General features: G+C 32.6%; 2 protein-coding genes across 8 annotated transcripts; both read right to left on the reverse strand.

The window, feature by feature from the left end:
• Window positions 1-3,306: 3,306 nt before the first annotated feature.
• On the reverse strand, window positions 3,307-11,170 carry LOC111309179 (katanin p80 WD40 repeat-containing subunit B1 homolog KTN80.4-like). Of its 7 annotated transcripts, none has more exons than XM_089749224.1 (19): window positions 10,775-11,170; window positions 10,528-10,675; window positions 10,227-10,357; window positions 9,922-10,039; window positions 9,578-9,784; window positions 8,850-8,952; window positions 8,605-8,675; window positions 8,395-8,469; window positions 8,158-8,301; window positions 7,820-8,051; window positions 6,526-7,215; window positions 5,334-5,393; window positions 5,134-5,255; window positions 4,898-5,032; window positions 4,694-4,768; window positions 4,471-4,583; window positions 4,092-4,208; window positions 3,931-3,999; window positions 3,307-3,793 (listed from the first exon to the last, which is right to left on the reverse strand). In XM_089749224.1, the coding sequence occupies exons 5-19, from the start codon at window positions 9,620-9,622 to the stop codon at window positions 3,733-3,735; spliced, it is 2,112 nt and encodes a 703-aa protein (XP_089605350.1). In that variant the 5' UTR covers window positions 9,623-9,784; window positions 9,922-10,039; window positions 10,227-10,357; window positions 10,528-10,675; window positions 10,775-11,170; the 3' UTR covers window positions 3,307-3,732. The 7 variants fall into 7 exon arrangements, with proteins under 7 accessions (XP_089605350.1, XP_089605348.1, XP_089605340.1 ...); XM_089749222.1 differs by having other exon boundaries at window positions 3,307-3,796; XM_089749214.1 differs by having other exon boundaries at window positions 3,307-3,796; window positions 6,526-7,209; window positions 7,934-8,051; window positions 9,558-9,784.
• A 4,122-nt stretch (window positions 11,171-15,292) lies between these two features.
• LOC111309186 (uncharacterized) lies at window positions 15,293-16,220 on the reverse strand. The gene has a single exon (XM_022908135.2). The coding sequence runs from the start codon at window positions 16,050-16,052 to the stop codon at window positions 15,549-15,551; it is 504 nt and encodes a 167-aa protein (XP_022763870.1). The 5' UTR covers window positions 16,053-16,220; the 3' UTR covers window positions 15,293-15,548.
• Window positions 16,221-18,931: the final 2,711 nt, after the last annotated feature.

Consider the following 18,931-nt stretch of genomic DNA (forward strand, 5'->3'; position numbering starts at 1 on the left):
GGTCTTGAGAAGGAAAGCTTTGACAAGCCTCATTTAATTCAACTTTGGTCAGGGAAAGTTGTTTATTTATCAACTTCTGCTTTTCAACTTGGACTTCAACCATTTCCTTTAGTTTTTCTTTTAAGTATCTAACCCTGTCTGGAAGTCTGCAATGGTTTTTCAAGATCCCTCCAAGTCAATTCAACAGAGTCACTCCTATTTGCTGTTAACTGGAGCTTATCTTTCAGATGTTTCTTTAAGGTTTTTATGTTAATCAACTCATCTCTTAGTTTTCTATTTTCTTCTCTCGCATTAGGCTCGTCCTTTGGAAGGAAGTTATTATTGTCACTAGTATTAACACCCGCACTATGCTGCGAAAATTGTTAAATAATAAAGACAAAAAAGATAGCTATATATAAAAGAATAAGAGAAATTAAAGTGCAGAAAATATTGCATTCTAATAAAAGAGTTAAGGTTAAGGTGACAATATATTTGTCATGACATATAAACTTGTAGATCTATTACTATATATTATCTTAAGAGTCATCATTAATTTTTTTTATTTAAATACGATTAGTTACTTGATTGAATCTGTCTTATTTAAAAAAAAATTGTAGTATTGATTTAGGTGTCTTTAAATAATATATTCTACTTTACGAAATTAAAATTTAAGTCTAGAAATACAGTTATGCGTGAAGAATGTTAACACCCATATAAAAATGGAACCAATCTAATTTTAAGTTATCCAAATATTAAAAAAATATTTAAAATTTACTAAATAATTTAATATTAAAATTTTTTTTAAATTACTCTAATATATTGATAATAATTTAAGAATATTTTTTCACCTCAAAAGTATTTAAAGAAATTATTTGTCACGTTTTGAAAAGGATCCGTCGGTCATATTCATTCAATTTTGCTTCCAAAAATAAATATCTATAACTTGGATTTCTAATAAAAAAATATCTTCTAATCTATTAGTAAAATTTTCTGTTGAAATTATTCTCCAATCTATTAGTAGAATTTTATACGAAAAGACAAGAAATATCATTTTACTATTTTATTCTTTTTGAAACTTGATTTTTAAAAATTATAAGGCTTTTCAAAATGTTGATAAAATTTTATTTTGTAAATAAAATATTGACCTTCCAATTTGGTGGTAAAATTTTTTTTATTTTTTTTGAAAAATAAAAAGATTATAAGGTTTTTTAATATGTTAATAAAATCTTATCTTTTTTAAAAAAATGCTTTATAATATATTAGAAAAGCTTTTTATTTAAATATGTTTATCTAAAAATATATTTAGATAATTAAATAAATAAATGAATAAATAAAACAGTTAAAAAATAAAAATACCTGAAATCGGCTTGGTATAGTAGTTGAAGAATGTGACTGTAGACACAAGGACCAGAACAGCTCAACACTCGGCCTGGGCGTAGCTTGGCTCAAAGCAAAATGGGAGCACGGGTCTAAAAATTGAATTGTGTAGATCCCTGGTTATGATCTGGTAAAATACGTTGAGTGCTCAAAAGATCTATACGGCGTTGTAGTATGAGATTATAAAATCTCAATTGAAGCTTTTTTGCTTTCTCTATTTTTTTGTTTTTTTCTTTAAATCATTTTCCGGCCATTGGGATTTGCAGATGGCCACTGAAAAATTCTTCACCGAGTACTAGATTTTTGGTCGAAAATTGAATATTTTATCAGAAATCAATTGAAAATTTTAAAGTTCGTAGGAATATTTCACTGAAATCTAAAAATTTTTTAAAAAATCTTTAAAAAAAAGTCAAATCTCCTCTTTTAATCTTATGAAATCCCTTTAACATTTATCTGAATCAAAACCAATTTCCATAATTCTCCAAAAATTTTTAAAGACTCACAAGAACCCTTTTACCAGAAACCAAATATTTTCCCTTGATTTCTACCTAAAACTCTTTGATTCATTAAACAATTTTCCCTTTTCTCTCCCAAGTTTCTATCTAATCTCCACCTCTTCATATGTGTTTATTTATTTTTTATTCTCTACTTTAAAAAGTAAATAGGCAAAAGAACAAAGAGTAAAGGTGAAAAAAAAAGGCAAATAAATAAAATGATATAATAACTATATTCTTTTTCATATTTTTAACTTATTATTATTTTTTATTCTCTATTTAAAAAAAAACAAAGTTTTTTATTTTATTAATCAAGTGAAAATTCCAAACAATTGTCTTGTAAGGTAGCATTTGATATGAAGTGATCACTCAAAAAATCATGATAATTTGTGCATAATAATTAGATCATCGTGTTTGATAAGCATTTAATGATCTCACATGATGATAATATTAAATAATTGAGAACAATTAGATCACTATCTTAGATGATAAATAATTATTATCTAAAAATTTAATAAACTTTTATCATTGAGATAAAGTGATATGTGATATTAATAATAATTAATAGTACATATTTAACATGTAAATTAAAATTTGTTTTTCAAATTGTAATTATTTTGTATTATAAAATTTTTTATTCTCAAAATAATCTTCATTATGACAAGTTCAAAAATAATTTATATTTTTTAAACTTTTTAATTTTTTATATGTAGTATAATATTCTTTTGATGTGATTTTAATATATTAATTTTATTTTTCAATTAAAATATTTGTTTACATAATTTATAACTATCTATCAGTAAATATAAAATTTCACCTTGAAGATTAAATTAAATCTTATTTTAAAAATAATAGCAATAACCAGTTAAATTCTTCAATATTTAAACGAAATCAAAGAAAAAATCCTTCCCTTTGAAAATACCCGTAACATTCCTTTTAATTAAAGATAATACCACTTGTATAACTAATCATTAGGTTCTTTTCAACGTCTAAGCAAAATTTCCAAAAACTAATTTGACTTGGGAATTTTATTATCTCATTTATTATGTCTAAAAAAACTATTTCAATAAGCATCATTGCCACTTCAACATTGAACATTGATAATGCATAAACTAAAATGCATAATAATGTAACGGAAATAAATTAAATAGTGTGAATAAACAAATAGAAGACATACATGGAGATTAAGCTTAAGACCTAAGACTTGGGATTTAAGGTTTTAACTTACAATTTGAGTTTATGGTTTGACATAGGGTTTGCGTTTAGGTTTTGAACTATAATCTGGAGTTTAGGGTTTTGAAGTAATGTTTGGGGTTTAAGATTTGACCTAGTTTCTGGGTTTAGTGTTTGACTCTTATTTGACTAGCATAAAATCCACAAAATTTATATAAAATTTGAAAGGTTAAATTCGTAAAATTTGAATAAAAAAAACACACCAACCATCATGCCTTCGCCCTTTCCCAACGCTATACAACCACAAGAAGAAATTCAAATTTCATCAAATCTGCCTGTTTCATTGCAGTGACAAACTCATAAAAATAGTTAATCATTAATGAACATAACGCACAAATTGATGTGGAACACGATGTTGGTATAATCTTTACCAAGAAGGTATAAACTAGAAGTTGGAAAAACCTGTGCAGCCACCAGCACCAGAGTAACAACCCAATTAGCCTTCAGTCTTCACTTTTCAGGCAATTTAGTAGAATCAGTTAGCAGTTAAAATTCCTCCACTTGGTATAAAATGTACAAGGTGCAGCAGTACTTGGCAAGACAATATGCTTCATAGTGATTGATGCTTGACTGCGTGGAAGTGCCAAAACTTGCTTTCATTCAATGGATAAAAATAAGCTTGTGCATGCATTCATTCAATGCTTTAATGTTATGATACTTCTTGAAGGGCTAGATTCAATTCCAGGGCAGATTTTGCCACTGATCCCCCTCTTCTATGGAGAAAAAGGAAACAAAAAGAAAAAATATAAATAAAAAATATCTCTGGAATAAGTCATACAGTATAGAAGATTTGCATATGATTAAACCCTAAAGCGATTATACAGGTTCAAACAACCACCATACTCACCTAGTAAGTGTGGGCAGACAGCGTTTTACTTTTTCAAGTTCTATAAAGCAGAGGTTGCACCGCTCAAGCCTAGGACAATTGGCAACATGAAATCTCAATTAAAAATCCAATAACTTAACATTTTAACATTAAATTTGCAGTTACAAAGCAAGCAGGCACACCTTTGCTCCGCCTCAATGTCTACACCAACAGGTGTCGAAGCAGATAATGTTGAATATATCATTGAACCAAATACTCTGATGAGCTTAAGCAGCATACCCAGACAGATGCTCAAATGCCTAGATAAAAGTTGCAGTTAAATACTGAAACATACTCTATTGCTAGGTACAATAACACCGAACAGAACCTTATACAAGTAGTACTAAAATACTACTCATTTTAACCACCTTATGAGTATTGCAGTTTAATGTTTGACCAAAACTGTACCACAGAAAAGTACTGAAAGCAATTGATGTTTCCAGAACAAATGGAGAACAAAAATGCCAGCCTGACTCGCTACAAAAATGCATAACAAATGCAAGATTATGACACTGTTCTTACCTATCCATGTCACTTCCAAGGAGACCAGAGAGAAGTGGCAGAAGACAAGTGCAAATGTCAAATGTGACAATGTCTATTTTCTCAGTGACAATGCTCATCACATCAGCAAGTACCTGAAATTTCCATCATACAAAGAAAACAATTGGAAGTGGCTCTCCAATATGTTCAATATACACGAAAATTTGAATAGAGATGGATGTATTATCAAACATAAAGTGCTTACAGCATGATCAGCCATCTTTTCCATTGCACTGATTGCCCCCTTTATGTCATTCCTTTCCCAGTATCGATGAACAACCTATAACCAATAATAAACAAGGTTCAGCAATCTTCTATAAAAACTTCAACATTATAGACATCTTACTATTAAGTAAACAATAAAAGCATCTAAACAATCCATTAGCATGACTAGTTTGTTTAGGCTCACCTGTAACCTAACTAAACGAGACTGCATGGAACCAATGAATTGGTCATGCTGCTCCAGTACATCTGCAACAGCATCCTCATCACTGGCAGAAGGCACTTCTTTTTCCACAGAGGTAGGGTATCCTCTTTGTTTATACTTAAAAAAAAAAAAATAACATGGATGCATAAATTAGCTGACAGGGACTTTTGAGAACATATAGAAAAAAAAGGAAAGAAAGTAAATATGATCTATTTTACTGAATTAAAGGAAGGCATGTTTGCCACAGATGCATTCCCCGGAGAGATACTCAAAGTAGGTCCATCATAATTAGAAGATCTCCCTCTTTTCTCCCAATTTATGACTACTGAATGTTTTCTTCCTGAAGAATTGACCAAGTGTAATGAGTTGAGACTTCAAAGAATCGTGCATAATATCAACCAGCTATCAATGGATATACCTCCTTTTTGGCTTTCTAAAGCATATGCATCTCTATGTGTTTTTTCCACTTGTGCATCATCTGAAAGAAAGAATTAGAGTTCAGCATGAATAATTGAACATTCCAACTTGAGAAATGCATAACAGCCTGCTCAAGCTAGATCCCATTTGAAAACCAAACAAATCAAGAATGCTTGTAATGGGATAACACACACCTGCAAATTAACGAATAGCCAAACCAATCTAAACAAAGCTTAAATCATAGCCTTCAAGCTAGACCAAGTTAGATCTATTCCATCTACTTAAGGAGCATATAGCAGAAACAGAAGTTCAAGTCACTCATTCCTTTTGCTTTCTGTCCTCAATCAATTAGGAGGTCTGGTATCTAAGCCAAATAATAATACCACAGGCAAGGCTATAATCCTCAAGGCCAACTATGCTATCCCAAGGGTATAACAACCTCAGGAGAGATAAAGAGACTCATAAGATTACCTCCCTATCACTGCCCCTTACTGTCCTTAAAAAGTAATAGGAATGTAGTCAACTTAGAATTACTTAGAAGTACAATTCTTCAGGTAACATGGTTTCAATGCGTGTGTTTGTGTTGTGAGAGAGAGATGGCTCCATTTGGTTGGTACTTTTGCTTTTTGCTTTTTGCCGTTTGCTATTTTCCCCTAGTGTGTGTTCATTTTTTATTTTTTGCTTTCCACTTTCTATTGGAAAAAGTAAAAAGCAAATAACAAAAGCATCAACCAAATGAAACCTTAATTAAAAGGGTTCTTGTGGAACTTCTAAACGTAACCTAATGCTTACCTTATATATTCATATCAAAATGCCAAGGAGACTCTTTTACTTTTTGCTATACTCCTCCAGTGGCAGGACATTACGCTCCCAAAATGACACTTTCTCTATGAAAAGTACAGAAGTTATCATTTGAATTTATAAAAGGTACTCTTCATTGTTCTCTCCATCTCACTCATTCTATTGTTCATATTAAGTGTAAAAAAAACTCCTGGTTGCTATCAAACACAGTCCTTTAAGCATTTCAATAGAAAGATTTTCAGTCATAATCTAATTCACAGACTAACGATGAAAGTGTCAAGGTTAGAAGCAAACAACACACTATAGAAAATTTAAAAAATCTGGAAGAAGCAACGAAATATGAAAGTTAAAATCAAAAGCAAAGCTGTGAGTTAAGAGTTTTAAAAACATACGATTGTCATCCTGGCAGCTTGAAGGCAATTCCATCACCGAGTTTGGTTCATTCTTGCCAGAGCCAATACACCTATCTTCCTTCATATTCTTGTCACAAGCAGGCATTCCTAGAATTGGGCCTTTAACAGAAGGAAACATACTCCTGTCCAGAACACTGCTGAATTCAGCCACCTTAGAACCTGTACTTTCAGACAGCACAGAGATAGCTGGCCAGTCCATGTCTTCCCTGCTATTTTGAAACTTCTGAAAACTAGATGTCTTTGACTGCAAAGAAAATGGCATTGTTCTTCCAACAATACCAGGTTCTTTTCTGGAATCAACTCCTTCCTCCAAAGTTCTCCCGACTATTCCAGCTTCTTTTCTAGATTCAGCAGCTGGCATGCTCAGCTCCAAACTTCTCTCTATTCCAACTTCGCTTCTAGATTCAGCAGCCTGCTCCAAACTTCTCCCAGATATTCCAACTTCTTTTCTTGATTCAACAGCCTGCTCCAATCTCGTATCATTTCTAGGCACAATCACAGGTATGACATCTGACTTGTTAAAAGGTGGAACATTGACAGCTGAACTAGCCCTCATAGAACTCCTCTTTGGAGCTGCTACACTAGGAAGTGTTGCTGAACTCGGTTGAGTTGTCTTTGGAGCAGTGTTTAAATTGAACCTTTGAGGGGTACCAGGTATATTTCCTGTCACTTTAACCATTACGTAAAAACCAGAATAAGATAGATACATACATAGATAGATAGCCTTACACCCCCTCCCCACTACTACTTCCAGATATTCCACAACTTTTTGAAGAACTAAGTTTACTATTTTGCTGAACATGTAATATTGTGCTAATTATCAATTAATCATTTTCATAATTTTTTTCCTTTTTCTTTTTAAACAAATTGACCTATTACTAGTGCCTGCATACCAAAAGCAATACCATAATGTTAATCGCTTAACAGAAAAACTTGAGGACATAAAATAAAAAAATATACGAGAAATTTTGAGCATTTCTGCTATACAAGTTCTATGCATCAATCGACTTTTTCCCTTTTTGTCTTATTGCTCAAAAAGAGTTGTATCGTAAAGTTTAGAGTGATGGATTTCACTTGTCTTTCCTGAGACCTTTTTTAACTAATATTAGTTTTTTTTTCTTTGGAATGGGTAAACTTGATAAATGAAAACCAATTCAGGACATATAGTATATTTAATGATACAGTTTCTAAAGAAATTTATGAGAATCAAGAAACAGAAAGTAAAGTGAAAATGCAAAACCCCAAAACAAAATTAAAATAAAACATAACATACATGCCAAATTTTTGGACTCCTTAGCAGGATCCGAGTTTTGTGAAACAGACAACCTTCCAAGGGATTTTGTTTCCTTCACTAAAGTATCAGGATTTAGTGAAACTGATAATTTACCCAGACTAGCTTTTGTTGTGTTCTCATTCAGTACAGAGAGGTTTCCACTGGAACTAGACTTAGGTTCAGAATGACCATTCACACGATTAGCATTACCAACAGCATAAGGCTCTATGTGCTGCACCAGAGACCAAAATTTAATGCTAAAATTTTTAAGAAAATAATTGCCAATAAAGAAAGATGGACTGATTAAATAAATTGACATGTGGAAAACTGAGCAATACCGAGATGTCTACAACCCATACTCCAACACAGCTTTGATTATAAGAGCAGCCAAGAAGCTTTCCTTCATGAACATTAAGATCTGACAATCTAGACCATCCCACATCCACACCATCATGACATCTTACCGGTTCCCATGAGAAAACCTAGTAGTTAAAAGCAAAAATGAAGTACCAACTGGAATAGCATACTAGTAAATCATTTTAGATTGATAAAAGTTGAACTGAAATGGATCTCACCTTCAGACTTTCATGCAATCCACAGAGTACAGTCCTCCCATCAGGATTGAAGGTCAAGCAACGGACTCCAGCAGTCTACAGTATACAGAAAAAAATTCACGTATAAACTCCTCCATAAAAACAAGAAACTAAAAGATCCTATGATCTCAATATGAATCTCTAACTCTACTAAGAGAATCAACAATGGTAACTAAAGACCAACAAAAGTACCTCAGGCCCAGCTGAACCAATAAGTTCAAAAGTTTCAAGGTCCCAAAATTTAACAGTCCGATCAGCTGAACCTGCAAAGGCAAGAGGATATATAATGAAAATCAGAACAAACAAGAAGGATTTACAACTTGCTGGGACAACATAACAAGTCTTGGTATTAGAACTTAATTTTAGGACAACATCATAGAATGAGTTCTCAAGTGAGCAATAAGCAACAGCTATTTTAATATAAGGTAATAACCAACCTGTAGCCAGTAGAAATTCATGGGGATGGAAATCTAAGCACTGAATTTGGCCTTCATGATACTTAAAATCATGCAACAGTTTTCCAGCAGTCAAATCCCACACCTGTTGATATATAGATCATAACAAAGACCATTGTAAAAGCTATCACGAATCAACATCAAATCTCAAAACTATGCGTATACATCCTGACTATACATGTGCATTTAAATCTGTTTACAAGGTGAACTTTTTTTATCAAAAAGAGAACTGACAGCAGGCAATCTATATGCCAGTCAGACCATCATACCATTTAAAGCACTGAAATTGCCTGCAGACATCAAATCCTAATGTAAGCAAGACAAAGATCTGCACCTATGGATCCATTTATGGCCATGTAACAGTACAGCCAAAGTTTTAAAGTCAGCTGGCTCAGTGAATAAAACATAATGTGAAATGAAACAAGGTATGTTAGTTAATTCAATGCCCTCAGCTTTGCATAGCCCCAGTCCGAACTCCACAATACAATCTCAATTCCAATTCCCAGGAAATAAATCATGGCCATGAAACAGACTGCCATTAAAAGAAATGAAAACCCTTCTATGTTTATTCACCCTACCATGCCCACACAGATCCCAAAAGAAAAAGGAAGATAAAAAAATGTGTACAATCTAAGGATCACATTAGCACAAAATGACTAGCATCATGAACTAGAGTACAACAACATTGACCTTGACAAAGTTGTCCTCACCACCAGATACAACCCATCGGCCATCTGGTGTAAACCGGATTGCATTGACTCCTCGTGTATGACCCTTGTAAGTGTGGATACACCCTTTCTTTCTGATATCCCATATCTTGAGATTTGTATCAAGAGAGCCAGATGCAAAGAACTCGCCAAAGGGGTGGAAGTCCACAGAGATGCAATTGGATCTATGACCAGTCAGAGTCCGAACAACTAGAAAAGCATCGGATTGCAACAAAAAAAAAAAGTCAATGTAACACATATTTAAGAACTACATTTAACTTACAGCAACATGCATATTTTGAATTTTTTTTTTTTTAAAGAAAGTCCATGGAATTGGACAAGCATACTTTTTGCCTCCTCCAAATCCCAAAGCTTGATGGAACCACTTGCAGCACCTGCAGCTACCAACACTTCTGAAGAATCAAAACTCACCGAATCTATTCCGCTTGTGTGTCCCGACAAACTCTGATGTTATGGTTCAAATACAACATGTGCCATATCAAAAATTCTTTTTCCCCCCTTAGTGGCTAGTGAACAAACAATAAATTGTACTGGTATTTTCATTACTGAGAGATAAAAGAAATAAAAAAAAAAGAGGTATTTGAAACCAATTTAATAATTTGCATTGGGCAAATACTGAGAGAGAACTGACCAGTATGGCGTTGGGTTTACCAATAGCCCAAAGGTTAACCTTGTGATCTTCCCCTCCAGTCACAAGAACCCTCGACGATTTCCTTCCAATCTTTAGGCAATTCACACTTGAAGAATGCGCGACAAATTCCTCTGTTTATTATTACAATTATTAAGGCTACCCAAAGAAAAAAAAATACTAACAAAAAAACAAAGGAAGAGAAAGAGATCAGTTTAAGGTGATCAGGGCAATTTTTATGGAAAACCCATATATAAAATAGCAATTGTAAACATAATTTAATAAAAACCCTAAAAAAGGATACGTAGCTTGTAAGCGCGTTTGGTAGTCATGGCGGAAACGAACAGAAGACAAAATCCTAGCAATGGCTATAGCAAACATTCAAATAAAAAATTTGATGAACGGTGTCATAGATCTCATCCTCATTTCATTATTTTAACCATTTCCTACGACTGCAAAATCGATAACTTTTACCGTTAGATCGGAAACAATAAAAAATTCATATTAAAAGAAAGGAGTAAACGACATTTTACAAGTAACCAAAAGCTTACAGATACGACAATGGTTGGAGACATAGCTTCATTGTTTATTCTTCTTTCTTGGGTTTCCTCTAAAAATTATATTTTTTGTTATACCAGAAAAAAGAGTAGAGAAGCAGTAGTTGCAAAACGCAAGAAATAAAAAAAAAATCGAATTTTCTTTTTGAATGTAGAAAGAAACGTATGAATAAGTAAGTAGAAGTGGGTTTGCTTTTGCTTTTTTCTTGTTGGTTTTTCAAACCCAAATTTCTTCAATTCTTTCTTAATTAAAACCCAAATCTTCAACTTAAAAGCGAACTATATCAAATAAGATTTTCCAGATTTAAAACACAGAAGAAGAGGAAAGAAGGAAGAGAAGGGGCCGCTTTCAGGTTTCACTGCTGCTGGTTGGGGTTTTGCCCCTTGTTCAAGTTTTTTTTTTTTTTTTCCTTTTCACTGATTAATAAGCTTTGCGGCTTTTTTTTTTTTCAAAATTAATCAAGGAGGGGAAGTGGGAGGGAAATTAAAATTTATTAAAAAAAAATTGGTGTGGGTTGACAAAAAAAGGCCCAGCCCAATGGGGGAGGGATCCCTCCATCTGCAACTCAAAATCGAAAAGAATAGGCAACCATACCCCACCCTCATTTCCTTCTCATCAAAACTCTGCTTACCTTTTTCATTTTTTTTTTTTTTTGGGTGGTGGCGGTGTTAACAAGAAGGAGAAGTGGTTTTAAAAATTACTTTGGTTATCCAGTAAAAAGTGGGAGCCATCTAAATTACGGCTTCTTCTCTTCTCTTCTCACTTTGATTTTCGCTTTCATGTCAATCATGAAATTCTGATTGCACGCCAACCCACCCTTTCCCACAATATGGCCGTGAAAATCTTTAATTCATATCTATTTCACTTTTCCAACTCAAATTCTTCTCTAATTAAAATTAGAAAAAAAAGGAAAAGGTTGATAATCCAAGAATATGATACAAATTTCCCTTCTTCAAATTAAACTAAAAAAGATAACAAAGTTATTGTGCAAACATCACATTGCCACGTGTGCCAAACTGTCCATTATAGTTGTTGTAATATATGAGATGCTATTTTCCCATCATTGCATGTGCAAAATAGAGTAATATTGAGAGGGTATATTTTAAGCAACCTCATCCAAATGATGATTCAGAACATCATGGTCTACATTGTCCATTTCCCTTCTCTGCTTCATTCTTCCCATTCTCTATTTCAATATCTGTCTAAAAGCACATTAATATAATTGATTGGTCTATTCCCCTTCAACTCATCGGAATAACACGTGATAAAATGATTGAAACAAAGGCTACTCAATTCTACCTTGACTTGTACTTGTCAAAAGTTGTTGGTTTGACAACATTTTGCCTGGTTTAGACAACCCTCCTTTTTAATATCTTTTTTGTGCCTACCTGAGTCAACACCCTCTTTCCCTTCAATTTCAAATTCAAAACTTGAAGAAGAATCAAGGAATGATTTCATTCAACCACTCAATATATCATTAACCCTGCTTTTCTTTTCCTTTTCTTCCTTTTTTAAACCCAATTTTGTGTTTGTCGAATGTACGCTGTAAACCTACAATTATCACAACTACTCCAAATGCCCATTTAATTTTTATTAGAGTTAATAGACTAGGGGAATGGCTTTAAAAATTCGTGGTCGGTAAAGAAGAGGCCAATAGGAAGATGGGTTTCAAATAAAAAACAATTTGATTAATGTCTGAATAAAACCTCGGAAAAAAAATTTTTTTTTCTCCTATCAATTCGGTTGCGAAGAGCACTTTGCTGATACTCATTGGATCACTGCAACAGAAAGTCCCAGATGCTTAGGATCCACTTGTTTCTTTCACAACTACTCCGAATGCCCATTTAATTTTTATTAGAGTAATAGACTAGGGGAATGGCTCAAAAATTCGTGGTCGGTAAAGAAGAGGCCAATAGGAAGATGGGTTTCAAATCAAAAACAGTCTGATTAATGTCTTAATAAAACCATGGAGTTTTTTTTTTTTTTTTTTCTCTTGTCAATTCGGTTGCGAGGAGCACTTGCTGATACTCATTGGATCACTGCAACAGAAAGTCCCAGATGCTTAGGATCCACTTGTTTCTTTCCTCTGATACTGCAAGAACGCACACAATACCAGAGTGGTAAAATTACATTTGAACCATAAAAGACAGCATTACATAAACATAAAGTGATGCAAGACTGAAACAATTATGTCAATCAAGATTTTCCCTTGACGTTTATTTGGGCCAACTTTTAATAATGCTGAAGATGCAAACAGCATGAAATTCAGATCTGTTTATGGCAAAGGGGCCAAGAGAGAGAGAGAGAGAGAGAGAGAGAGCATGTGATGCTTGAAATGAAATGCCATTTAGACACTGAGAGTTAAAGACATATAGACAGGCAAGTTTCCACTGTACTTCCTAGTGTCTACCTTACTTGACAATTTCACTAGAAACACAACGCTAAAATGGTCATGTGTATAAATTTGGTGCTGCAGAAGTGTACATATACAGCATATTCCGCTGTTACATAGCAACAAAATACCCAAATACCATTGCATGAGGATCCACTTCAAAGGCATCAGCACGGAAAAGCAACCGAGAGTACTTACCAAATGATCAAACAGCATTATGCCAAACTGACTGCTTACCAACCTCCCACTTTATAACTCCGCAAGTGAACTTCAGAGCCAATATCAATGTAATAACAACATGCAGAACAAAGTAGTGGTAATACAATCTCATCACGAGTCACAGCACTACCTCCTTAAAAAAATATATAAATGAAATGCACATTTTAACTGATGTATCCAGCATGATACAGTATATGCCATTCACCTGAAAAATGCAAGTCTAAAGAAGCTTCCTTTGGGGAAAAGGAGCAAAAAAGGAAGGCTAGATTTACAAGCAACCATACTGCTCCCTTTTTTCATTTGAGATAAAAGCCCTCTCGCTAGCAAACTAGAGAAATACCCAACTAAGCTTTGATTATGTAGGAGCTTTCCAAAAACAGCAAGCTTCGTGTATAAGAATTCATAGCCATAGAAAAGCAAAGAAACACATTTAAATGCATTCATTGAAGTATTATATTAGGCTCAAGATAAATCCTATTTATTTTTGTCTTAGGTGGGATTGAAGTCTATGCAGTTCATTCATGCTTTACCAGAGTCAAATATTGCAATAGCAGGAGAATTAGGTGCACAACATAGAGTAGCTCTATCAAATAAGATATGGATAGATATTCAAGAATGAAATTTTTTCACAAAATTAACAAACAAAGTGAAAGAAAAAAGGCATCTGCAGACATGTAATATGGAAGATTTATTTCATCGAGTCATGCTTTTTAGCTAATTAAACGATAATAACACAGAAATTAGCCAATTTAATGAAAAAATGATGAACAAAGTGATATAGTTTGAAATGAAATTACCTAGATAAAGCTGCAGAAAGAATGGCAAGTATTGAATAAGATGAACAGGCTTAACAAGGCGTCCATTCCATAATAGCAATGATAGTATCTGAGAACTCTCAGTTATAAGAAACTATTTAATGATAGTACAGGTTATTTTTATTGCCAATGCTAGTTAGAATTATGCACAACAAATACAGAAACTTCAGCAGGAAACCAAATGGAGATGTCATGCTGTATCTCAAGTAAGAAAATGCTAAATTAAAAATTTAGTATCCAGTTTATAAATCATTCACCAATCATTATGTAAAGAAGTAACAGCCACAACAACAAAGATAAGTGATCCTAATCCATTCACACCATTAACCTATGGTCATCCACACCTACGTTATGAAGGCCAATTTCCAAAGCAGCTCAAAATTGCCCTCTTGTCTAATTTTGTATGGCCCTGTCTGTCTTTCTTTGTCAGATATGCAAGCACTTTTGTGATTTCAACAAGTAGGTCTTTTCCTAAATTCGCCGTTGCTGTAAAAAAATGAGTAAAAAATCCTCTAATCATCTCAAGTATCATCTTGCCTGTTGGTATGTATTAAACCTGTCAAGGTTGTTTTGTGGGATGATTACCACTAATCATCCTCAAAAACACTAAACGACAGAGAACCAACTAGCATAGAAATAGCAGTGACTTTTTTACATTAATGCTAAACGACACCCTCACCAACAAAATAAGTACATGGGATGCCTTTGTAGTCTAGTGTTTGAGAGCATAAACATTCCAAATCAAAGTAAACAGAATTACCATCCTTGACTCAACCAATTGGGAAAGAGTACACAACAACTGAAAACTAATAGAAACTGAACAACAGAAGCCCACCTGCGCCCTTCAAAAGGGGTAAAAAAAAAGAGTCAACTTTGGTATCATGACAGGTTCCTGATGGCATTTAAAGTGTAATTAGAAAAGATAGCCCATTTTGCCTCAAATCCCACAAAGGAGAAAGCATGTAATTGCTGTTAATGTTATCAAATCAGTACAAGAATAAATTCTAACAGTAGTTATGATACCAGTGCTAGTATATCTATCCATCCGCAACACTAGCAAGGTGGAAAAAAGAGTACAAAGCATATACACAAATAAGCAGTTAAGTACTCAGTAAACCTTAAAAAATGAAGGTAACCCTTGGGTATAAGAAATTCAATTCTACCAAGTAATAAACAAAAAAAAAAAAAGGGAAATCCCATTCCCAGGCAGAGCTGAACGGTAAAGGTTAAATTACATACAACAGTGAGCAATTATTTGTTTTTTGTTATGTGAAATAAAGCAAACAGATTTTTTAAAAAGGTATTTTTGCCTGGCGTACGGAGAAGAATCAGGATTTCTAATCAAAGGAATTCCAATTCCTCCTCTTTAAGATGGGCAAAGAACTTGACAGGTCCCCGGCCTTCAATTTCCTCAAGGAACTCCACCTTGTAAGGAAGATTAGCTGATATTCGTTTCCCTTTCCAGAGCCCCGCATATTGTTTAATCACTCCTTCCATACCGGTCAAATCCACCTCCGGCACGCGAGGCACGTGATACACTTTGAGCGGCACTTTCACCCTAACCTTGGCCCCTACTTTAGCCACCTCTTCAGCTTTGGCCGATCCCGAAACCGACGCGTCTTTCTTGTCCTCGTCCACGGAAACGGCGGAGACTGCTTGGCATGAAATGATTCTCCGTGCCTCAGTAGAAAAATTGACGTCGGTTAAAGAGGAAGGAAACGACGCTGATTTCAACGTCATCATCGTCGTTTTGGTTTCCGGATATGATTTGCCATTGGTACGAGTGATCAAACAAGAACCGGGCGTTGCCGAAGAAAGAGCCAAAGTGGCTGTACTTGTAGTCATCTCTGTTTTTCTTTTGGCTACGGCTTCTTCTCCTTTCCTTTTGATTGGGTTTTCCAATCCAAATTTCTACGACCGAATCTCCGACGGGTATGCGTGTCGGAAACGATTTGTTCTAGTGGCTGAGTCTAACTATCGAAGCAAGCCAACCGTTACTCTGTCAGAAGGTGGGAGCGTGGAGCCTTTTATTACCAGTCTTTGCCTTTTACCTTAGATGAGGTGGACCCTCTGAGTCATTTCTTTCTCCGTTTAAATCTTCAATTTCAGCCGTTGGATTCCATCAGATTTTCAATATTTTTTACAATATAAAAATTTTTCAAAAGTATTTTTCAATTACAATTTTAGAATAATACCATTATAAATAGTCAAAAGATTTGGTTAATTAATGTTTATACACATTAGTTAACATTAATTAGAATCCTATTTTAAAAATATTTTTTTTGTTTAAAGTAAAGAAACAATTTTTTAATTATAATTTTTTTATATCATTTTAACAAGTGTTAATAATAACTCTTCAAGATTTTCAATAATTGAATTATGGGACAACTGGATAAAATAAAATCTATTATTTTAGTATAATTTATCGATTATTAAATTAAATAGTTTTGATATTGTTCCAATAAATTAGACTATTCCTGATAAAAAAAAAGGAAATGTTTCAAAACTCTTGAAAATTTTTTATCTCATTAGATCATTTGTATTTATATGCATATTAGGATGAAATTTTTTTATATTTTTTTTCAAATTCAATAAATATTAATCAATAATATATTTTATTATAATTTTATGACTCAAAGTATCATTTTTTATTTGATCTTTTAAATTTTATATTCAAAATTACGATTGAACCAATTCATTAAAAAAAATTCATTGGATTAAATTTATGATATTCAAAATTCAAGAACGACTCAAGATATTTAAAATTAGATTTAATAATTTGTATTATCGTGTGATATAAAATATTATATTTATATTATATTTTTAAAAAAATTATGTATTATAATTTATATAAATAAAAAATATAAAAATATATTTTTATTATATTAAATTTATTTATAATTTTTAAAAAATTTAAATTATATTATTTTTATATTATATCATTATATTATATTTTAAATTATCATGATCGAATGAAAGTTTATGTCAATGCCTGTGCCACCAGATTGTACAAATTCCTTGGAGACCAATGAAGAAGATTAAAGGGTTGAAACTTGAAAGGAAAATTAAAAGAAAATGACAAAGGAAAGGTAGATAGAAATCGTATGAACACAATTTATTAATCTTTGTTTTTAAATTGTTGCTTGTTTGTATTTTTTCATGACACTGCTTTGCCAGAGATAAAAAATGATGTTTGTCCACAGGAACTGGTGGCGACAAGGTAGAGGATAAGGAATGAGAGGCGGACAAAGCAACCTGGCTCAATCTCCTCCAATCTTTATGGATAAAACCCAAGCGAGCCTATCAATCAAGACTGGGGACAATCGAAAACTTACATGAACCAGACAGGGACTCGGGCTCGAGTTTTACGTTTCCCGGTTCTAATTATTGCGTTAATGGATCAAACTATTCATACTTTGTTAAGTCGAATTTGAACTATTTAAATGATGAGTGGAACTATATTCAAGTATTTAATATTTAATTTGAAAGGTTCATGATTTTAATTAAAATTTTAATATATTTAATATATATAAATAAATATAATCTTTAATATTAATATTTATAATTTTATCAATTTTAATTTAATTAATCAAATTAAATTTAAATAATTTAATTAATTTTAAATCAAAATTTTAATTTTAAAATTTTTATATCGAATCGACTACAAATTTAATTGTATATCATTGGATATCATTCAATTTGGTTCAATCCTTTCGTCTGGTTCCAACCTAGCTAACACCACCATATTTCTAGTCGAGGCAGCAAAACAACTGGCTCTGAAAACACACTCTATAAATCTTAAACTTGAATCCACCAAATTAGCAAAAAAAAAAAAAAAAAAATCAGATATAAACAGAATTTAAAGCAACTAATTTATATAATTATCTTTAAAAATAATATTTAATAGATGTAAAATTTAAACTTTAACATTTATAATTTTTTTTTAATTTTTAATGTAACTTTTTATATACTAAAAATTTCAAAATTATATTACTAAGAATATAAAATTACATCTTATATAAAACACTAAATAAAATCTAAAATTGCTTGAACCTAACATAAGGTCTAAACCCAAAATAATCTGAGCTCGTTTGCCCTTTGAAACAAAAGTCATCCCATACATGCACCATCTTTTAATCGAACTTTCGTTAGGAAAAGGATGAATGATTTCAATTGCTCTGCCATCGCCTTCCTTCTTCTTACCTTATGATTTGTTTTATTATATTTTTATCCAAAATTATTAATTTTTATTTTTAATTTTTTCTCTCTTTAAAATCAGATGAATTATTTGCCTTTATAAAAGTCATCTTCAATAAAACTTATCAATACTGCAATTTTTTTTTTTTTTTTTGCAAAAGCTTTTTCTCTCCAAATTAAGTTCTCTGTTTCTTTCTAGAATTGAAAAAAATGAGATCCTAAATTCCAATGAACTTGCTTTCATTGTCTACTGTGCTACCACCATTGGTTGTCGTTGTCGTCCTTCATCACTAATGACCACCATGCCAAAGTCAGAGAACCTATTGCGCTGCAGCACCTTCTTCATCAGTAACATCTCTTTTTCTTTAGTTCGAAAAGAAACCCTTGAAGACAATCAAATCCAAAATCACCGAAAAATTCTTTTTCACAAACCTAAAAAAATAATATCAAACCAATACTCAAAATTTTTAATTTTGCTCTTACACGTTCATACTAATAGTATTCTTTGCCTGTGTTGATTGTTATTG

The sequence above is a fragment of the Durio zibethinus genome, chromosome 2 (assembly GCF_047325235.1).
Source record: "Durio zibethinus cultivar Kanyao isolate XHJ-2024 chromosome 2, ASM4732523v1, whole genome shotgun sequence".
In the NCBI taxonomy this organism is placed as follows: Eukaryota; Viridiplantae; Streptophyta; class Magnoliopsida; order Malvales; family Malvaceae; genus Durio; species Durio zibethinus.

Coding starts and splice junctions, on each gene's coding strand:
- LOC111309179 (XM_022908125.2), bottom strand. CDS start 10,555: ATGACTACCAAACGCGCTTACAAGCTAC. Junction 5,394..6,525: donor AAGCTGCCAGGATGACAATC/GTATGTTTTTAA, acceptor TCTTTCTTTCAG/ATGATGCACAAGTGGAAAAA. Junction 5,033..5,133: donor ACATGCCTTCCTTTAATTCA/GTAAAATAGATC, acceptor TTTTTTTTTAAG/TATAAACAAAGAGGATACCC.
- LOC111309186 (XM_022908135.2), bottom strand. CDS start 16,052: ATGACTACAAGTACAGCCACTTTGGCTCTTTCTTCGGCAACGCCCGGT.